This window comes from Xiphophorus hellerii, chromosome 15, assembly GCF_003331165.1.
Source record: "Xiphophorus hellerii strain 12219 chromosome 15, Xiphophorus_hellerii-4.1, whole genome shotgun sequence".
NCBI classification, from domain to species: domain Eukaryota; kingdom Metazoa; phylum Chordata; class Actinopteri; order Cyprinodontiformes; family Poeciliidae; genus Xiphophorus; species Xiphophorus hellerii.
Window position 1 is genome coordinate 19,008,582 of NC_045686.1, and position 19,245 is coordinate 19,027,826.

Below are 19,245 nucleotides of genomic sequence, written 5' to 3' on the forward strand. Positions count from 1 at the left end.
CTCTAAAACACTTCTTGTGTGTCGCTTGCTCAGGCGACAGGTTTCGGTCAGTGATCGACGACGCCTGGTGGTTCGGGACCATTGAGAGTCAGGAGCCCTACCAGCTCCAGTATCCCGACAGCTTGTTCCAGTGCTACAACGTCTGGTAAAGCCCCTGTTCACTTCACAGTTGGGTTGCAGTTAAATGGGCACAACCATAAAAGTGCATAACCAAGTGCATTGCATATTGTGAATCTATCATAAACCAAAAAAGGTACATATTTTTGTGCTAAATGTAGCGATCTGTTACTGCAGAACTGTCATATAAACTTCCCTCAAAAGTTTGTGGTTTTGTTGTAGTAAATTCTGAAAAAAGCCAAGGGATCTTTATCTGACCATCAGGTTTAAAAAACATTGTACGCACGTAGTGAAGCCAGAGAACAAAATGAAATATGTTTCTAAGAAATAGAGAGAACTGAAGATGAAAAGGAAAGAGTGGGAGGTCCAAAAGGATCTGTTTTTAGATTCAGAGATGAGGATTGACAGTCGGCGGAACTTATATGTTAGTAGTTTATCTAAAAAAAAACAAACTCAGATAGCGCTAAAAGGGTCAAAAAAGACAACTTTTTTGTTGTCTAAACACAAGATGGTGTATTTCGCTTAGGCACAAGACAGTAACCTGAAAACACATCAGCAAATCCATCTCTGACTGATAAAAGAAAAAAAGAAGCCTACACCTAAATCTGACTGATATGTATTTATTAAATTTAGAGGAGTTACGTTTCCCCACAGTTTTTTTTTCTAATTAAAGAAATCATAATTTAAAAACTTCTCTTTTTACTCTTGGCCAGATATTGATATTTGAAGACCTGAGGTATATAAGCGTGAAAGTAAAGCTCAGAAAGATGAACTCTCTAAGGAGAGAACGCTTTTCCAATGCGCTGTCGTCACTTAGTTGGAAAAAAAAAAAGAAGCAATAATACATGTCAGCAGAAATACAAATGAAATCAATAGGAATAGAAAGTGAGGGTACAGAGGACTGATCCCTGATGTTTTCCATGCAGCTGGGATAACGGTGACACAGAGAAGATGAGCCCGTGGGACATGGAACCCATCCCTGACGACGGTACGCGTCTCATACTTTTAATACATTTTTCTCAGACTTTGTGGCACCTACCTTTTATTCACAGTTGTCAAACAGAATAGCAAAGGGACAAGACATGCAGCAAAGATCGTAAATTTGGGATGTTAACTCTAGACAACCCTTTCATTTATCATTTTGAAAACTTTCCCTTCTGTTTCGCCCCTTGCTCATGCTGTAGCCACGTTTCCCGACGAGCTGGGCACGAGCGTCCCTCTGACAGAAGACGAGCAGAAAGATCTGCTGTACGTCCCGCAGGACGGTGAATGGGGCTGCCGCACGCGGGCCGAGGAGTGCGAACGCATCATCAAAGCCATCGACCAACTCTGCATGCTCGGTATGATGTCACCAGCAGTTCTCTTTATGCGAAAGTAAAATTGAGCCACAGACTCATTTCCAGCAGCTTTGAGTCACCATTCTGAGCTCATCAACACAGGAATAGGCTGGTTGAATATTAAGATAAAACACCAAAGAGCTGGCTTTTATTACAGTTAACTGTTGTAATGTTATACCAAACATAAACTGTAAAGGAAATCTAGTCCGAGGGCTCCCCCTGGTGGAAGCCAGCACACTCTGTCGCAGCTATCTCTTATTTATTCCACTGGTTTTCTGCCTCCCAGGTTTGACCAGAGCTTATCTCATCTGATAAATGCAAATTAGGAAAACGGCTTCGAAAAAAAACCCTGACTTTTATATTTTGGTTAAAGCAATATGTATTCTGACTAAACGTACACTTTTACTTCCTGCATTTTGTTAATAATCAAAGGTTGTTGTTTCTTCCACTCTTTCTATTTTTAGAGCTTCTTACAGCTTAAAACACACCAGCACTAACCGCTTTTCATTATTTCTCTGTCTACTGTCAAACATATGGGCCTCTTTCAGACGTGGCGGCACCGTTTGCCTTCCCGGTAGATCTACAGGCGTACCCGTCCTACTGCACGGTCGTGGCCTACGTCACCGATCTCAGCACCATACGTGAAAGGCTGGTGAATCGCTTCTACAGGTAACTCACCTGAGGCTGTGCCGCAAGCAGTGTGTAGGAATGAGAGCAAGTCTGTAAAAAAAACAACCCATTATTGTTATTATTACAGGCGCCTTTCCTCTTTAATGTGGGAGGTTCGTTATATAGAGCACAACGCCCAGACGTTCAACGAGCCGGGATCGTTCATCGTCACGACCGCCAAGTTCGTCTCTGACCTCATGCTGGCGTTCATTAAGTATGTTGAGCTTGCATTGTCACTGAAATTCTTAACCTGTCCAGTCATTAGTTGCTGATTTGCTTTCTGTTTCTGTCTTTGATCTGCAGGGACCAAAGTCTCACAGATCTCAAGCCTCTGTACAAAACCATGAAGAAGGCCACCTTCTCTGACTCTGAAGATGAGGTGTGTTTACCTACACTGTGCCATACTGTAGTATACTACACTGTAATATACTATACATTCCTATTCTATGCTATACTGTACTATACTATGCTAGATCTATATTATACTGTACCATAATATACTATACATTTCTATACAATGTGTAGCAATGTATATGATATTACAGCACTAGTACTATGCTACTAGCATAGTATAGTATGGCATGGCTATGCTATTCTATACTGTACTACAATACAACCATCTTATACTGTGAATACATTGCTGTACAATGTATACATTCCTATGCAATGTATATACATGCCATACTACACTGTATAATATCATGTTATACAGTATAGTATTATACATTGCCATACTACATTGTAAATTATAGTACTGTATAACATAAAGTACTATAATATACAATACTACACATTGGTATGCTGTGCCATGCTATGCTACTATAGTATGGAAAAGGATACTGTGCTATACATTTGTCACACTATACTACTTTACGTCGTTAGTAATTTTTCTATATATTTAGTTTTGACTGTTGCTTCTCTATTGCTTGCTTTAGTAAATTACAGTTATTTCCATTTAAAAAACAAATATCTTGCTTGAAATATAGCTGCAGCTGGCTGTGGGATCATTTATTATGGCCCCCTTGTCATTTTCTTCTTGTGTAGGATGAGGAGGAGGATGATGAGGATAATAATGCTCCAGGAACATCAACCCGAAACCATAAGGTAACATGACTAATTGCCATTATTGGGGCCTGCCATAGCAATGCATGGAAGGCAGCTATTACTCTACACCTCAAAATAACTGCCTCCTCCTTTCAACGCAGCTCGTACTGCTGGGTCCAACCCCACAGTACAAATATCAAAACATGCGGCATGCGAGCGATTACTTCTGTTGGCATTTCGAGTAACCATGGCGATGTAACTAGTGAAAAAAAACGAGCCAAATTCAAATCAAAACACAGAATTTTGTCTCCCCCTCTGTGTCTCACTCATACATGACAGTTTTCAGAGGATTAGTTACCATAGCAACAGAACACTGAGGAGGGCAGAGATGTAGACAACTACAGAGATGGCGAAACACTGAGTTCCTACAGAGAAGGCAGAGCGCCACCAACTGCACTATTCTTGTTAAGTGGTATTTCAAAAGAGCAGAAAAAATCTTATGTTTTTTTTTAACAATAACAATATTTGTTGTCTTTCTGTTGCTAAGAGATGAGTGCATTTTCAGGTAACCAAGTGCCACAAAATAAACATCTGATTTTTACTTTAGCAAAAGATGCCAACAGTAAATTTCTTGTCTGAGCAGATAAGCAGTATTTCAAAAGAGCTTATGTTTTATAAACAATAATTAATTTGGTGTAAAGAGATGGGCGTTTTTTTCTGGTAACGAACTGCCACAAAGTATAAATCTGATTTTTACTTCTGTGTTGAATGTCTAGTTTTATAATATATTTACCACCAATGACAAAAAAAAAAACATTTTCACTTTTATGCAAAATTCACCAACTGCACAATACTTTAGTATAAGATACGTAGTATTTCATAAGAGCAGAAAAAAATCTTGTTTTTTGAACAATAACAATATTTGTTGTTAATCTGTTGCTAAGAGATGAGCGCGTTTTCTGGTTACCAAGTGCCACGAAATAAACTTTTACTTTAGCAAAATTTGATAACTGTAAATTTCTTGTGTCTAAGCAGACAAGCAGTATTTCAAAAGAGCTTATGTTTTATAAACGATAATTAATTTGGTGTGAAGAGATGAGCATTTTTTTCTGGTAACGAACTGCCACGAAGTATAAATGACATTTTTAGTTTTGTGTTGAACGTCTGTTTTATAATATATTTACCACCAATGACAAAAATAAATAAATTTCACTTTTCTGAAAGATTCGCAAACTGCACGATTCTTGTTAAGTAGTATAAGATAAGTAGCATTTCAAAAGAGCAGAAGAAATTGTTTTTTTTTAACAATAACAATATTTGTTGTTAATCTGATGCTAACATTTTCAGAAGACATTAACATTGGCACAAACATTAGCAGTAGCCTCTTGTCAGTACTGCTCTGCCATTTTAAAGACCTCAGATGAGCCTCCTTTTTGTACTCGTCCTTTGTAATAGTAACGGCACTGGACGTAAATAAAGTTGCGTGTTTAATCATTTGTATACAGTATTTAAAACCAATGTCCTTTTTTGTTAGACTTTTGAACATTACAGTACTTTAGCTGTAGCTACTGCCCACATTAGCAGTACCCTTTCCCCTAAGTTAAGCGTTTTAGCTATTGTTTTATTTAATAACCATGTTTAGCACACTGAATGGAGGAAGTCATTATAAGACAACATGCTAGTGATACCCTACATGCCACTGGAAGCATTTAGGCTAACATTAGCATTTTGGCTAATTTTAGCTTCTACACTAATTTTAACATACTGAATGGTGTAGGTCCATGTTACTCAACATGCTTGTGACTCTCCACATGCTATTGAGTACATTGCAGCTTACTTTAGCATTGATGCTAATTTTTAGCATCAGAAAGTTGGGTTCCAACCGGCAGGCACACTTTGGCAGGCCCCGTTTAAATTTCTTCAGAAATTTTCTAGCGTTACCATTTATCGGTGTCGGCTGCTCGTGAGTGAAAATAAAACACAGTGGTCACTTTCATGCATTTCAGAAGAGATATAGTAAAAGAGAGAGCTTTCTGTAAGCCACTGCAGTGTGTGCCATTAACTTTGGATTTACTGTGAAGGGCCGTCAGCCCATGCAGCGCCAGCTACGGAACCGTCCTCGTTCTTACGATCCTCATGCTTGGAAAGGACGCTGCAAGGAGCTGCTGGACCTTATCTTTCAGTGTGAAGACTCTGAGCCCTTTAGAGAACCCGTGGACCTACAGGAGTACCCGGTACGAATGATTCAAAACCCTATGATGCCATGTGCTGCTTCAATTCTGTAGCTGATATTATTAATCGTCTTTGTTCTTTCTCTCTTCCTTTTCTACTCCTATCTGCATCTGTAGGACTACCTGCAAATAGTCGACTCTCCGATGGACTTTGGCACAGTTCTAAAAAAGCTGACTGAAGGAAATTATCCATCTCCCATTGAGCTTTCCAAGGATGTCAGACTCATTTTCAGCAATTCCAAAGCGTACACACCCAGTAAAAAGTCCCGGGTGAGACTCATTTGCAAAACGACACTTCCAAACCCAGACAGATCTTTCTACAGTCAGCTCCTTCTTTTTTTGTTATTGATTTTCAGTTGTGCCTTGTGTTTGCAGATATACAGCATGAGTCTTCGGCTTTCTGCGCTGTTTGAGGAGCATATCAGCCCCATCCTTTGTGATTACAAAGCAATCCACGGCATGACAGATAAATTGACCAGACGAGGGACAGACAGACAGACACGGCACACAACAAAGAGAAGGAGGAGCGAATCACCCACAAGCAGCAATGCATCCAGGTAAAAAAAAAAAGAAAAGAAGTAAAGCACTACTATTTGTTTTTTATCGTTACTAATCAAACCTGAAGCTAAAGACTAATCCCTCTCTTTTCTCTCTGCCTGCTTGTAGCCCAGAGAGGAAAAGACGCGTATCATCCAGGGTGACCGCCAAGAAGGAGCCATCGCCAGCTCCATCCCGTCTACCTTCCCTCAGACAGCATGTCCCTCTAAAACAGACTCCACAGCTGGTCAACGGTAAAGCGGATACCCCAGCTCCGGGACGGACGCGTAGTTCCGCACGCCACTTTGCACACTCATCACCTCCTTCATCGAGTAATATCACTAACAGCACACCGAGCACAGGAGGTGAGATTAAATCGAATACTCATGACAGAGTAGTTAAGATCAAAGTCTGATCTTGTCTTAGACTGGCCTAGTCAATGTCTTCAGATTCTTGGTGAGAAAATATAAAGGTGTAACAATTAAAACCCTAAGCTGTTTTATATGGTCACAAAATGGCAGTGACCCATTTAGTAATTTGCCAAATTGCTGTATCTCTTGTCTATTGTCAGAATCTTCTCGCTCACTGCGGGCTCATAATTCTGTCCGAGCTTCAACGCCACCAGTTCCTGAAAAGGTCACGCCCCCTCCAGCGGCAGACAGTAGCGGTGGAAGCACTCGTCGGAAACTTAGGACGCCCGTGCGACACACTCTCGGTTGGTGTTTCCAACATCAAACGAAATTACATAGCTTTGGTTTAAGACTGAACCTGCAGAGCAAATGATAAATCGTCTCTACTTGTGTCTTCTCTTTTTGTCCATCTTTTTCCTTTTAAGGTTCTCCTTCCAGCCCCTCGACTCAAAGTACGGCCCATCTGAACGGACACAGCGGTCACATGACCTTAGGCGTGGGAAGAAGGGGGCGAAGGTCCAGAATGGACTCACCGGTGAGTCCTCCAGAAGTTCCGACTCCAGCCAGCCCCTCAAGACCCCGAGGTCGACCGCCTGGCAAGAAGAAAGGCAAAAAGAGCAAGCAGGAACAGGACGAGTTGAGAAAGAGTGGGAGTCGCCGGAGCCCCACTCCGGATGACGAGCTGGACCACTCCACAGGGGACGAAGGCGGCATGTCGTCTGCCCCGGAAACGTCAGCACCGTCAGACTCCGGCGCGGCGGCGACACCTAGGCGACGAGGCCGACCGCGGATAGTAAAAACGAAGGAATCGACTTCTCCAGCCGAGTCGCCTGAGCCCTCGCCGCTGAGAAGGAGCAGCAGGAGAACCAATGAGGAGGCCACGCCTCATCCGCAGACTTCCTCCGAGCGATCGGGTCGGAAAGAGTCTCCAAAGGGCGAGGCTGGAGAGGGGACGATAGGGTCGATGCGCACACGTAACCAAGGAAGGCGGTCCGCCTGGTACATGGAAGAGGACTCAGAGGAGGAACAGAGGCAGTTGCTGTTTGAGGACTCGTCGATCACCTTTGGGACGTCCTCAAAGGGGCGCGTCCGCAAACTGACAGAAAAGGCCAAAGCCAATCTCATAGGCTGGTAAAGAACATTTGCACAAGCTCGAGTGCTCAGAGGGCCGAGAGATCCCGGCGGGATTTTCGGATCGGATGCTTTAGACCAAACGGAGGCTCAGTTGGCTGACGCTACGGAGAGCAAACTGTGCCGTTACCTGTTACCCTTCTCGTCATTGACCCCACCTTCCTCTCTGCCCACTAAGCACTTTAGCACTGCATGTTCATATGTTCCCACACCTCCTATTCTATTGATCCATGTTGGATCCCACAGGAGCACACAGAATCTCTCCCTGTGAAGACGGTGTTTCTCACTTCGTCCGACGAACTTCTCCTCTGCCGGACCTTAAACACAGTTCAGGACGAAAAGTGAATCGGTCTGACCTACGCCAACAACTGGCCTAAGACCACATATTCTCCCCCTAACTTCATCCTTTCTGTTTTTTATATAACCTTTTCATTGCTCTTTCTAAAATTTCATATGATCGTCCCTCTGATTTGGAAGTCTTACACATTGGCTGAGCTGAGCGTGTCTGTTTGTGCTAAAATACCAAATGGCGTACCTTTGTCGGTACTGTACATCTGTACATTTTGTGTACTGTTAATGTGTTTTCGTTCTTTTCTGCATGTTAATTAGAGAGAGGAACAGTCTTCTTCCTGAAAGCTGGTTTTACTGTGAGGCGGAAAAATATGATGCATGAGTGAAAGGGGTCATTGATGCGCTTGTATATCATTTCTGAATGCGTCCTCTGCATTAGCAATACCTTGTGCCTTTTACACGTAAGGTGTGTGGGTGTGCATGTGCGCTATGTCTCTACATGTGCCTGTTTGTCTACAAACTTGCATTTTGCAAGTACAGTTCCGGTCCTACGTTTGCATTCAGTCATCATTGGCGTTAATGTCATCTTAATTTGAGGCACCTTATGTCGTAGGTGAACTAAGATGCAGCTTGAATTAATTTTAAAAACAAGAATTTGGAGCAATTTTAGATTTTTTTTATGGGTTTTTTTCTAATCCACACAGGTTTAAAGTCATACATACAGGCTCAAATATTTACATACAGCCTAATTAGCGGTTGGGAAAAGTTTCTGGCATAATTTTAGCGGATCGTTTGGCCAGACTTTTTCATAGAATTTGTAGTTTGGTTTCCTCCCATGAAACTTTGACAGGGTATTCGTCGGGGACAGTACAGAATATTAATTTTAGCGTGATTTATCAACTAAAAAACAATTCCTGATGTGTTTGGGATCATTGCTCCATTGGAACCTTCAACACGGCTCAAGGTTCACTCGTCTCAGCCAAACTGTGACTGATTAAAAAGAAACATTTTAAACTTGAGAACTCTGTTCTCACCGTTAAGCTCGGTCGCAGCAGTGTTATACCGAGGGTCTGTTTCGCTGCCAGTCGTACTTATAGTGAACACTTCAACTTAACCTGAAATTAACAGCTACTGCTAAGCTCTAAAATATTCATACGCCTGACAGGTTTAGATGTAAAATCATCTTATGTAACCAAGAAGGGTTAGTTGTTTCCAACAGGAAATGAGACGGCCGTCTCTCAAAAGATAGACTAATTTTTAGCCTTACTGTACAGTTGGTTTCTTAGCAACTGAAAAAGGGGAATTTCACTAAATATAAGTGGAGCTGAACGATACATATTTAACCCCAAACGTGTAATTTTCAAAATCTACAATAGATTTCAACTTGTGCACCGGCTCTTGTGTTTAGTTGTAGAAATAGTTCAACACCTCGTCATTCATGCCAATCGTGAGTGGATGTAAACATCTGACCGGCAACGCTGTGTCAGTGCATGTGTGTGTGCGTGTGTGTGTGTTGGTTTTGAACACAACCGAGTGCAGGCTTTACCTGGAGCTTACAAACAGTGGCATACAGTTCGATGGTTGCGGAACTGCTCAAAGAAATTACTTCAGAGCTGCAGAGAAGAATTAACCCGTCGATGTAACCGACCCTACGGTACAGAGACTGGTCACTAGCTCTCAGATGCATCTACCACGTTCCTAAAACAAGTTTGAAAGAATGTTGAGATGCTTCTATGGTGACAGCATTCACTTTTCACATGCAAATCTGTCTCGTAGGTTCTTGCAACTTTCTCGTAATTTGGAAAGCAAAGCAGCGGGGAGTGGAGGGAAACCGGATCGAACTGCATTTTTCTGGAAAAACAGCTTCACGTTTCGGATGGTGTGCCTTTGCTATTCTGGCATATTGAGTCCTCTGTTGTTGTTTTTTTCCTTCCTTATGGGGCCTTGTTTTATCATTTTACATTTGGACTTCTTGTTTCTGCTCATTTCTGTGTTCTCAGAACTGGACTTTGAGTTTATGGGGGGGGGGGAACCACTGTAACTTTGGACTCTCTTTTTGCCACACGTAATGGGTACCGAGTTTATAAAGATGCATCCGTTCCCGGTATTTTGTTTCTCCTCCAGCACAGAACGCCAAAATCTGCGAGTTTCATCACGTGTTGTGGGACCGACTGGATGCTAGCGTCAACACACACCTGGTTCATCTCATAGCTCACGTATTACTGAACATATATCCCGTTTGTCATTGTTTGTTAAAAAAAAAAAAAAATAATAGGTTTGTCAATGCCAAATTCTGTCTGTGGGCACTGAAGTTTTAGAACATGGCTTTTGAATGTGTTTTCTAACTAACTTTTATTGTCTTCACTGTGGATGTTCATTTATATATGATGTGTGTTACGTGTCTTCGGTCTGTCTCCCTGCCATACAAGAGGATAAATCAATGGATCGATCCATGGAGATAGAATGATGCTTTATGCTCTGCCACACATTTGAGGGTTTTGTTGTTTTTCTTCTTATTTGTTTTTATAATGTCCGTATAAAAGTTTATTTTAAATCTGAAAGGGCCAAAAACTAGCGACTGTCTTTCTCAACAGACAAAATCTGTTTTCCGATTGAGGTTTAAATCTTTACCCCATGAAAGTATTTATTTTGAGTGCAGGATTTAGTTGGCTTTAAGTGTTTATTCGTGGCTTTAAAAAATTAAAAATAACATCACTTTATATCTACTTTATGCGCACATAAAGTTTTAATATTATTTTCAATTCAAATGTATAGTAGTCCAGTAGATAGACTTATAAAAATCTGTTGCTACCACTGGGAAAGATGTGTAAAAACCTTAGTAATAAATACATCTATTATTGCAGTTGTATAATCTCACACATTTAGCTGCTAGTTTTCTATCGGATTTAGTCCTATGGGCTGAAATGTTCAATGAAGTAATGATTCTATGCTTTGTGAATCACTTCAGTGTTGAGCTGGCAAAATGTTGCCAGCTCAAACATGGCTCCTTTTTTCTTTTAAAGTTTACTGGGACACGCCTTCAGATTTTTATTTCAAATGTCCTGGTTTTGCACAAGAATAAGGCCCACAGCATAACAGCCCCTCCTGTAGTTCCCACATACTCGACCTTTGGTTCAAACCCAATTGTAGTATAATAGCGAGTTTTAAATCTTTATGTTTGTGATGGTTGGACAAACTTTTTTTTTTTTTTTCCTGGTTCACTCTTGATTGCCATTATCAGATGTAGGGAACAAATAATATACCATCACTGGTTTTCTTAATAATCACTTCTATTGGGATTGTTTTCCTACTAATTGAATGTACATTTTAAATTGTTTTGTGTGAGATTATATACCTGCAATAAAAGCTTATTTTAGGCGTTTCATCCATCTTTACCTGGGGTACCAATAAATCTCTGTCTGAATGCACAGATGAACTAATCTACTGACCCGGGATTCTTCACTTTGAGATGAGGGGCTTGCGTTCACACCAGTCCCCTTAAAATATGTCTGTCGTTTTAAATCCCCGGTTCGGCAGTTCAGAGCTGCACTTGTGCGTTTGTGTTTTCATGAGAACATGGATTTATTCAGCGTGAGCCTCTGTAGATGTGTGGCAGAGTCATGCTGCTTGTGGCGCCTGCCTGAAGCATCAGTCTGTGTGAGTGTGTGAGTGCAGTGGGTGCACGCGAGCCACCAGGAAGTGTTTTGAGATGTTTAAAAAAGTTTTTAGGTTTTGTGGAGCTGTCGGAGATAAAAGCGAGAAGAGGGATGGGGGGGCGGGGCGGGGGGTCTTTTATGTGAAATTATTGATGAAGCTGTCTTTGTTAGTTTGGATACTTTTTATATTTAAAGGAAGTGATGCAAAAAAAGAAATAAATAAAAGGCATAAAGCTAGAATGTATGTGTAGGGGAGTACTACTGTCCTGTTAGTTCATACCAATATTTTAAGTAAATAAACAGTTGTGTTTCCATATTCAGCTTACTTTTTATTTGTGGCATAAAAAAAATGTGATTTGTGTCTTAATTAATTCGGGAATTAGAAAGATCTTCCTCCAGATTGTGAGACCTTGATTTCAAAATAAAACACAAAAGGTACTTTCATATGATAAAGCAAATTTTGGACCACTGAGCAACAACAGCGCAGTCTGATTCTTTCTCTTAGCCCGGATAAAAGGCTTGGGACGTTTAGAAGCAGGTAGGTTCCAGCTACAGTCTATGTGTTGTTGCATTTTCTACCTCACCTTTTCCTTCCATTCAATTTTTCATGGATCTGCTTGCACTCTTCCCCACGATCGCTTGAGCTATGAAACAATCCGAAACAATCTTGCTTTCGTTACTGTTTACATATAATTTTGGATCATTTTCAGTAATAGAAAAATATCAATAAATTTGTAAAAAAATATATCATTGTGTAATTAATCTATATTATATCTGAGTTTCACTTTTGTAATTACATTTGTGAAGTTCTCAGCGCTGTTCAGATTTATTTCCTATTAAGTGGCTTTTGCGGCAGTGGGTGAAAAACTACGCCCTCTTGCGTCGCTAAAGCGCATGTGTCACTTTTCCACTCACCCGGACCTGACGAGCTTCCTGACGTGGCCGGTCGCTAAAGGTCCGTCCGCTCCTCCGTGGGCTGCTGTGATTGGGCAGAGCACCTGTTTCGGAAAGTTTTTCGAAATACTGTAAATACACAGGTGGCGGCGGCATGGGTTGCAGTTTATGTAAATAAAACAGAAGTGAAACCTCGTCACTCTGCTCAGGCTTCCCAGGCGCAACCAACTCTCCGCAGCACAATGTTGAGCAGATAAGAGAGGAAAGTTTGGACTTCAGAAAGAGGTAAGAGAGCTACTGTTACTATGTTAAAGCTTTTTTCTTCTTTAAGTTGTAATAAGTACATTTCAGTAAAACTTTCCTTACGGAGGCTAAACAAAACACAGCCTACGTAGACTTTGGCTTCAGTAGTTCCGCACTCCCCGCATGCACCTGACGCGCCTGTCCGCCTTCAGGTGTCAGCTGCGCAGCCATGCCTCAGCTCGGCCCCGCCGCCGCGCTGCAGATCGCGCTCCTGCTCTCCGCCGTGCCCGCGCAGTACTACATCTCCCGGTGGTGCGGCTCTACGGCGGCGCAGCGCTACCACGCAACCACGCGGTAAGGGGTAGCGCTGTAAAAGCCCTTTAAGTAATGTAATTACATTGTGATAATACAGGGATATATTATTAAATGCGTTTCAGGTTGCTCCGCATATGGAAACAGTGGAGAACGTCATACCTTAACGCTACTGCGTGGAGTGACTGGACAAACCAGCAGTTGTCCAAAGTTAAGTGAGTAGACTTTTAAGTTTTGAAATAAACTCTATTCTTTCCATTTAGGTTTAGTAAGCAAACCCAAAACGCAGCTTCTTCTTGTAAACAAATATTCTGACTTCCTGCAGGTCTCTGGTTGGGTTGGGACAAGAAGAGGAACAAGTGTCTCCACCAATAGAAACCATGATATTTGATAATGATCATGGATTCTTTGGAGGTTTGTGAAATTCCAGGATATGTTCGTCTCTTGACTTTAGATACGGTGATATTTCCGTGCTGCTGCCAGTTTCACCCAGTGTTATTTGTGAATCTCTAGTGTTTGATCGTCGTCTAAGGTATTATAATCACCACTAATGACACTAACAACTTATCTGGATATTATCTAGTAGTAGACTTAAACAAGGAGCCCTGATGCCATTGTCTTCCCTGTGATTGATTTCCCTTTCAGTACTTGCTTTAAAAACCTGCACACCTTTTGTCCCTGCAGCCTCCAAGGCGGTGCGTAGCCCTCGGCCCCCGTTTGTGTTCCTGCGGGTCGGAGAGGTGGTGATGGAGAGGAAGGGCCACATGATCGGGGTGGTGGTGAGCTGGGACGAAGAACTGCGAGCTCCTCAGGAGTGGGTGGACAGAATGTATTCGAACTCTGAGGTTGGTGAGCAGAACTCATTCATATCTTTAAGGTCGTTCTGTTTCAATAACTCACAGGACTGGACACATTTGTAAGCTCTCCTGGAGGATTCAGATATGGAGAACTCTGTTCATTCCTCTTTACGTAATCTTAGATACAATAGGTTCCTTGTTTTGCTCTTATGCTTTCTCCAGAGCACCCTACAGAGTTTCTATAAGATTTAGGTTGGAAGACTAAGAATGCCATAGGATAAGAACTTTGTGTCTGGTGAGCCAATGTGGCTGGCAACCCATTTTCAATTATTGGAGAATACAACAGAGTTTTTTCAATGTTACTCTAACAAAGAACTTGATCCTCCATATACTCATGAGTAAGGACGAGGTACTTTTTTTTTTTTACACATATTTTGTTTAAGGGCTGGACAGTACAGCTGAAAAAGTATTGCAATATAAGCATTTCATCAGTTGATCCTTTTAATTATTGGTCGTTTTTGGTTTTAAATTATCCAAAGTACTGCCAACCTTGAGACGTGGCCTTTCCTCTTTTATTCACAATTTCCTCTAGAGCTGTTGTGCTCATTTTCTCCTTTCACTCCACCCCAATCTTTATAAGTGGTGAAAGCATTGTCCGCGGATGGTCAAGATTTTATAGTCAAGCGTACTTATTACCTACATTTCTTGTGACAAACTCCTTCACCTCCCATAATCCGAATGGATGCTAGCCCGTTTGATGAGCTAGTTGGGCACCTAGCCCTGTTTATTCTCCACCACGTAATTGTCAGCTGCACAAAGAGTGGCAGTCACGCAATGTGTCCTTGCGACTGGTTGCGCCGACTCTCAACATTATCAGTTCAATGTGAACATTGTTTCCTACCAAGCAGCTTCCTGTTCACCTCAGCACATTACGTCTCCGGCAGAAGTTCACGTTGAGTCCTCTTCAACTACACACAGACCTCCGAGGAGGGAACTGTATGTTGGAGGCAACATGAAACTGCTACTGTGCAAGTTACATAAGTTGTTGCTAGCTTATCAAGAGTGAGTTAGCTGATGCCACCAACATTTCGTAGCCGAGTCGGTGAGACGTTTAGCGGTAAAAGCCTTTCCTCTGCCTACGTCCGCCCAGAATGTCCTGCGACTCTGGATTGGAGTTAAATAAAATTATCAAAATTCTTTCGGACAAATCTTCTATTGATATTGATCACATGTCTATCCCAACAGATGTTATTTTATTGCCCAGTCCTGTTTTGTTTCACACCAAACCAAACTGTTTGTTGCTGGAAAAATTTAGCAACATCCGACCAAAGAATGCAGCGACATTAAACGTCCTATAGATTTAGAGTAGTAGACTTCCCATGTTTGCATTTGTGATGGTAGGACAAGACTACTAGACAACCGGTTGACTTTTAGTTAATGATTGTTATGGAGACCCAATAGAAAACAATTTCCTTTTTATAGAGAAAACTGGGTTTTATTTAAAATCTCCTAGTATTCCAAAGAGTTCCTGATGCCATGCACTGTCACAAGTTTCTTTAAATAAGAATATGATCTACTATTCCCAATTGTGGGCATGTGATACTTTGCTATATATCCTTATTTTATTTAATATCAGACCCATTCTGAGTGCTTGTTGATGTCAAATCCAATCAGACTGTATAGAGACCTTGTTGATTAAGAAAAAAGAAGATGTACATTGTTTTGTGTGAAAACAGAACACAAAGGCGGAGAAGACGCCACATTACAAGGTGCTGTTCGGCGGACCTGGACCCTCTTCTCTGATGGTTGCATACTTGCCTCAAACACAGCTGGAGCGCATCACAGGGATGAGGGTAAGTACGTACTGCCGCAGAACTTGAGGTTTGTTTTATACTCGCACACTCCTCGCATCTTGAGCTGACGGTTGGATGTTTGTAGCCGGACATTCCCACCCTGGAGAATTACTTCACACATTTTGACGGGACGCGCTTCGTCATGCAGGACTGGCTCAGGGAGCTGTTCCCAGAGGACGAGACCGAGGACGCCTGACTGGGACGGTTTTGCTTGGTCTCAGTTTGTCGTGACATTTCTTCCAGGACAGGTATTGAACACCAATGGGCGTGTAAATCAGAGACACACACTGAATCTCTCCTCACTGGGATTCACTTTTGCCTTTTTGGAATATGGAGACGAATACTGGTATTACTGGTACTGGAAGTAACAAATGTAAGAAAGTCAAAGTCACTTTTTAAAAAATATATAATTTACAGTATTTTAGCTTAGAATGTGCAGATGATTTTAATGAAAGCCACCGGGACTGCCTCGACTTTGGCAAAGACTCTGAAATTTGAACATCTGTTCAGGCGTGAAATAAAGTGTTTCTAGACTCTCCAAATGTGTGTTTAGAGTTTTTTCCTGCTTTTGTCTCTGAAGCTGAAGGAAACGGACACTTGCGAGGTGGCGGTGGCTGTAGGTAGGAGAGGAAGAAGGTGCGTCGAGCTGCGTTCGCCACCTGTAGCCTCCTCTTCATTCCTCCACTCCTTGGTCTCCTCCTCTCTGACCAGCAGCGTGGCTCCCAAACTTTCCCCCAGTAGCTGAGCGATCTTACTGGCCTTCTGTTGAGCATTTTCAACTGCTGACACAGACGCACGAAGCCTTAAAAAAAAAAACAACAACAAAGAAACACCACCCAACACAAGCACACCGGTTACAACTCTTGCATTTGATTTAAACGAGACGATACCCGTTTGGAGCTGTAAGCACCTCAGCTCGCTCAGGCACGCAGCGCTGTGGAAGAACCGAGGCGTCCCCACTTGGACACTCTTATCCAGCTTTTCCAATAGGACGCAACACGTCTGCTCCATCTTCTTGAATTCTGAGAAGGTCACCAGGATCTGTGGGAACATTTGGCAACGCTGTCAGGTCAGGAAACTCTACTCTTGCAAAACCAATTAGCTGTCCAAGCACCTCACCTCTGCATCCATGGCGTAGGCCTCAGCGTGTCGGCGAAGAGTCCGTCTCACTGTTCTGTGTTCCTCGCCGACGCCATGTTGTCTAAGGAGAAAGAGAGAAAGCTATATTAGACTAAATATAAGGGACTTTTTTTGTAAATAGCAGGAGTGGATTCGTAGCATCCTGAGTAAGCAAAATTTTAGTACTGAAAGGTTGCAACATTTATCAAATTATTATTATTGTTAGCAACATTATAGCTAGTAACAATATACATTAAATTAGAATATGCTTTCCAATGAGGCTCTTTTGTCAGATTGAAAGTACTTTTGAAAATAATCTTGAAGCAGGTGTTAAACGTGTTTTTTTAATGTAAATTATTATTTGATTTCTTTTGGTCTGATGTAATATTGCAATCTAAGGAACTACGTGATTAAAAAAAAAAATTCAAGCCACGCAGTTTTATTTATGAAAAACATTTAGAACAATTTCCTTCCTTTTTGGTTTGCTATATTAGAGCACAATAATATTGAGTTTCATGGGGGCAATGTGTCGAAAGTGTGGAAAGGTTAAAGGAATACTTTTCCCACGCACTGCATGCCGGTTACCCCTAGGAACAAAACCTAGTTAACGTTACGACACGAATGTGCCACTGTCTAAGCTCGGTTGCTTTTACCTGATCGTCTGGAAAATGTACTCCAGTCGCCGTGAAATGCTGTTTGTCACCTCGTTTATCGAGTCCTTCGTGCTGGTCACGCTGACCAGCAGCCACGCTCGGTCGGCCGGGCAGGAAACCTCCGCCACCCCGGTCACCTGAACCTCCCTCACCGGCTTATTGAGACATGTTACCTCCAGGCCCTGCTGTTTGTCTTTACCGTCGGTTTCTGCCGCTGGCACAGCGGCGAAGATGCGAACCGGGGCGTTCATAGTGGAAACGAAGCTCAAGTGAACTTCCCGCTTCTATGGCGACGGACGAAAGGCTTCCTGGGACTTGTAGTGCAAAGATTAACGGTGGGTACGCTAGCTAGTAGTTCGGTATGTTTTTACTCAAAGCTAAAAGTAGCTATTAAAAAAGTATTACGTAAAATGGCTACCTGAATACTTTGCAATAATTTCACCAGACAGATAAAAAATAGTTATGTGCAAATTCTGGTATTTTAAAGCTCAATTTGAAAAAAACTTACAAAGATATATATTAGCAAATAACACATTTTAAGGACTTTTCCAAGTATTTTTTTTCCCCCAATGTAAAACTAATGGAACAAAAACTAAAGTATAGTAAAGTAATTTCAGTAACAGTGTATACTGTTTACCAATTCAATTCAAAAATACTTTATTGAGCCCGAAGGGAAATTAAATACCATGTATTTACTTGACCTCCAAATAGCATAAGAGGCTCAGCAGATAGAAATAGAATTAGAATATTAAATAAAGTCTCGCTGTAACAAAGACTGTGTGTCAGAGTCTTATGCAGTTTTAGTAAAATATGTTTTTATTTACTAACACTGTAAAGTGGATAGAGTACCGAGAAATTTCATTCAAGAGTACTGGTATATCACAATTTTACTAAACTAAAAATAAAACCCAATTTAGTAAAATTACTTTCTTAAGGTATTTTCTTTGCAAAAGGTTTATAAATGTAGCTAAGTAAAATGTAAGTAAATGTCCCACATATGAAAATTAATCATTAACCAGGGGCAAATTGTACATAAAATGTCCCAACTACATACTACAACTTTTATGTTTTTTTTTTGTTTTTTTTTAAAGGATGTTTATCCTGTAGTAAAATGAGAAAAATGTCAGAGTTAATACTTTTGGAGGCCCAGTGTACAAATAATAATGAAAGTATTAAACTATAATGTATTGGCTGCTACAGTGTTTGTTTATGACGGTACATTAATGAAAGCGTTTGAATGCTTCAGTACCTCTGATTTCTCAGTAGATGGCAGCAAACTGCAACAGTTAGCAAACAGATGGGGTGTATGCAGTATATATTGCAATCTAGATCACCTTCTGTCTAAATGTGCCAACTTTTGGTGTTGCCTCTTGATGTTTTTAAGAACATTTAAGGTAAAGACTACAGAAATACTCATAGTCAAAATAAATTGGTATTTAGAGAAGTTCACATTTGGTTTAATGTAAACCAGCTTACTGGCAGATAAAGAAGGTTAATTATGACATAAATATAAAAAGAAACGTGTCTCAAATAGTAAGGATTAATAAATGTCCCACAAACTGGGATTGTCAGAAGTTTTTGGTGTGCTTTGGGTTTTTTTTGTTGTTTGTTTTAAAACCCATTTGGAAGCAGTAGAGATTTGATCTCGATCTCGCCGGTTCCACTCTGTACGGCAAAGTTTATTTGGTTTCCTTAGAGCATTAAACTGTGAAATGAGCATTATAATCACAACCTAAAAATACAAGGACGTATTTGTTGTTGTTGTCTCTGGTTTCGCCGGTCCCCTGGTACGCTCTGTGAAAAGCCCCACATCTGATGCGTCGCTCCGGCCAAGAGGGATAAAGCACAGTATGATGGGATGTTTTCATAGGACGGAGAAAGGAGACTCATACTGTTAAAAGCTCTACTGAAGTTCAGAGGATTCTTCTTATATTTTTTAATGAGGAATCGC

At 41.3% G+C, this 19,245-nt stretch overlaps 3 protein-coding genes and 1 long non-coding RNA gene across 8 annotated transcripts in view; 2 read left to right on the top strand and 2 right to left on the bottom strand.

Moving 5' to 3' along the window:
* phip (PHIP subunit of CUL4-Ring ligase complex) overlaps positions 1–11,739 on the top strand; it is a 40,149-nt gene extending 28,410 nt beyond the window's left edge. For 2 of the 3 annotated variants that reach the window (XM_032586156.1, XM_032586157.1), the window contains exons 28-40: positions 34–145; positions 1,044–1,105; positions 1,302–1,457; positions 2,003–2,123; positions 2,212–2,337; positions 2,427–2,502; positions 3,168–3,227; positions 5,249–5,401; positions 5,516–5,668; positions 5,774–5,955; positions 6,065–6,300; positions 6,507–6,650; positions 6,771–11,739. In XM_032586156.1, coding sequence (XP_032442047.1) covers positions 34–145; positions 1,044–1,105; positions 1,302–1,457; positions 2,003–2,123; positions 2,212–2,337; positions 2,427–2,502; positions 3,168–3,227; positions 5,249–5,401; positions 5,516–5,668; positions 5,774–5,955; positions 6,065–6,300; positions 6,507–6,650; positions 6,771–7,480 — 2,291 coding nt within the window. In that variant the 3' untranslated portion in view covers positions 7,481–11,739. The remainder of the gene's footprint in view (positions 1–33; positions 146–1,043; positions 1,106–1,301; positions 1,458–2,002; positions 2,124–2,211; positions 2,338–2,426; positions 2,503–3,167; positions 3,228–5,248; positions 5,402–5,515; positions 5,669–5,773; positions 5,956–6,064; positions 6,301–6,506; positions 6,651–6,770) is intronic. The other variant, XM_032586158.1, reaches the window with a different exon arrangement.
* The window catches only part of LOC116734651 (uncharacterized), a 27,668-nt gene extending 15,045 nt beyond the window's left edge, over positions 1–12,623 (bottom strand). The window contains exons 1-3 of the long non-coding RNA XR_004342249.1: positions 12,510–12,623; positions 12,339–12,421; positions 12,008–12,067 (exon numbers count right to left, since the gene is read on the bottom strand). This is a non-coding gene — a long non-coding RNA (uncharacterized LOC116734651). The remainder of the gene's footprint in view (positions 1–12,007; positions 12,068–12,338; positions 12,422–12,509) is intronic.
* On the top strand, positions 12,340–16,064 carry LOC116734649 (uncharacterized). 2 transcript variants are annotated; one of them, XM_032586163.1, is made up of 7 exons: positions 12,340–12,602; positions 12,773–12,914; positions 12,998–13,087; positions 13,198–13,286; positions 13,557–13,721; positions 15,406–15,522; positions 15,608–16,064. In XM_032586163.1, exons 2-7 carry the CDS (start codon positions 12,790–12,792, stop codon positions 15,646–15,648), a joined length of 627 nt encoding a protein of 208 aa, XP_032442054.1. In that variant the 5' UTR covers positions 12,340–12,602; positions 12,773–12,789; the 3' UTR covers positions 15,649–16,064. The 2 variants fall into 2 exon arrangements, with proteins under 2 accessions (XP_032442054.1, XP_032442053.1); XM_032586162.1 differs by having other exon boundaries at positions 13,557–13,717.
* On the bottom strand, positions 15,913–17,635 carry irak1bp1 (interleukin-1 receptor-associated kinase 1 binding protein 1). Of its 2 annotated transcripts, none has more exons than XM_032586160.1 (4): positions 17,295–17,635; positions 16,642–16,723; positions 16,413–16,563; positions 15,913–16,301 (listed from the first exon to the last, which is right to left on the bottom strand). In XM_032586160.1, the coding sequence occupies exons 1-4, from the start codon at positions 17,543–17,545 to the stop codon at positions 16,072–16,074; spliced, it is 714 nt and encodes a 237-aa protein (XP_032442051.1). In that variant the 5' UTR covers positions 17,546–17,635; the 3' UTR covers positions 15,913–16,071. The 2 variants fall into 2 exon arrangements, with proteins under 2 accessions (XP_032442051.1, XP_032442050.1); XM_032586159.1 differs by having other exon boundaries at positions 15,913–16,324; positions 16,433–16,563; positions 17,295–17,628.
* Positions 17,636–19,245: the final 1,610 nt, after the last annotated feature.

What these genes read in the sequence shown, in the direction of transcription:
- LOC116734649 (XM_032586162.1), top strand. Translation starts at nt 12,790, where the DNA reads ATGCCTCAGCTCGGCCCCGCCGCCGCGCTGCAGATCGCGCTCCTGCTC. An exon ending in CAGCAGTTGTCCAAAGTTAA is followed by an intron (nt 13,088 to 13,197) that starts GTGAGTAGACTT and finishes GACTTCCTGCAG; the next exon opens with GTCTCTGGTTGGGTTGGGAC. An exon ending in TGATCATGGATTCTTTGGAG is followed by an intron (nt 13,287 to 13,556) that starts GTTTGTGAAATT and finishes TTGTCCCTGCAG; the next exon opens with CCTCCAAGGCGGTGCGTAGC.
- irak1bp1 (XM_032586159.1), bottom strand. Translation starts at nt 17,545, where the DNA reads ATGAACGCCCCGGTTCGCATCTTCGCCGCTGTGCCAGCGGCAGAAACC. An exon ending in CCTACGCCATGGATGCAGAG is followed by an intron (nt 16,564 to 16,641) that starts GTGAGGTGCTTG and finishes ATGTTCCCACAG; the next exon opens with ATCCTGGTGACCTTCTCAGA. An exon ending in GCGTGCCTGAGCGAGCTGAG is followed by an intron (nt 16,325 to 16,432) that starts GTGCTTACAGCT and finishes TTTTTTTTTAAG; the next exon opens with GCTTCGTGCGTCTGTGTCAG.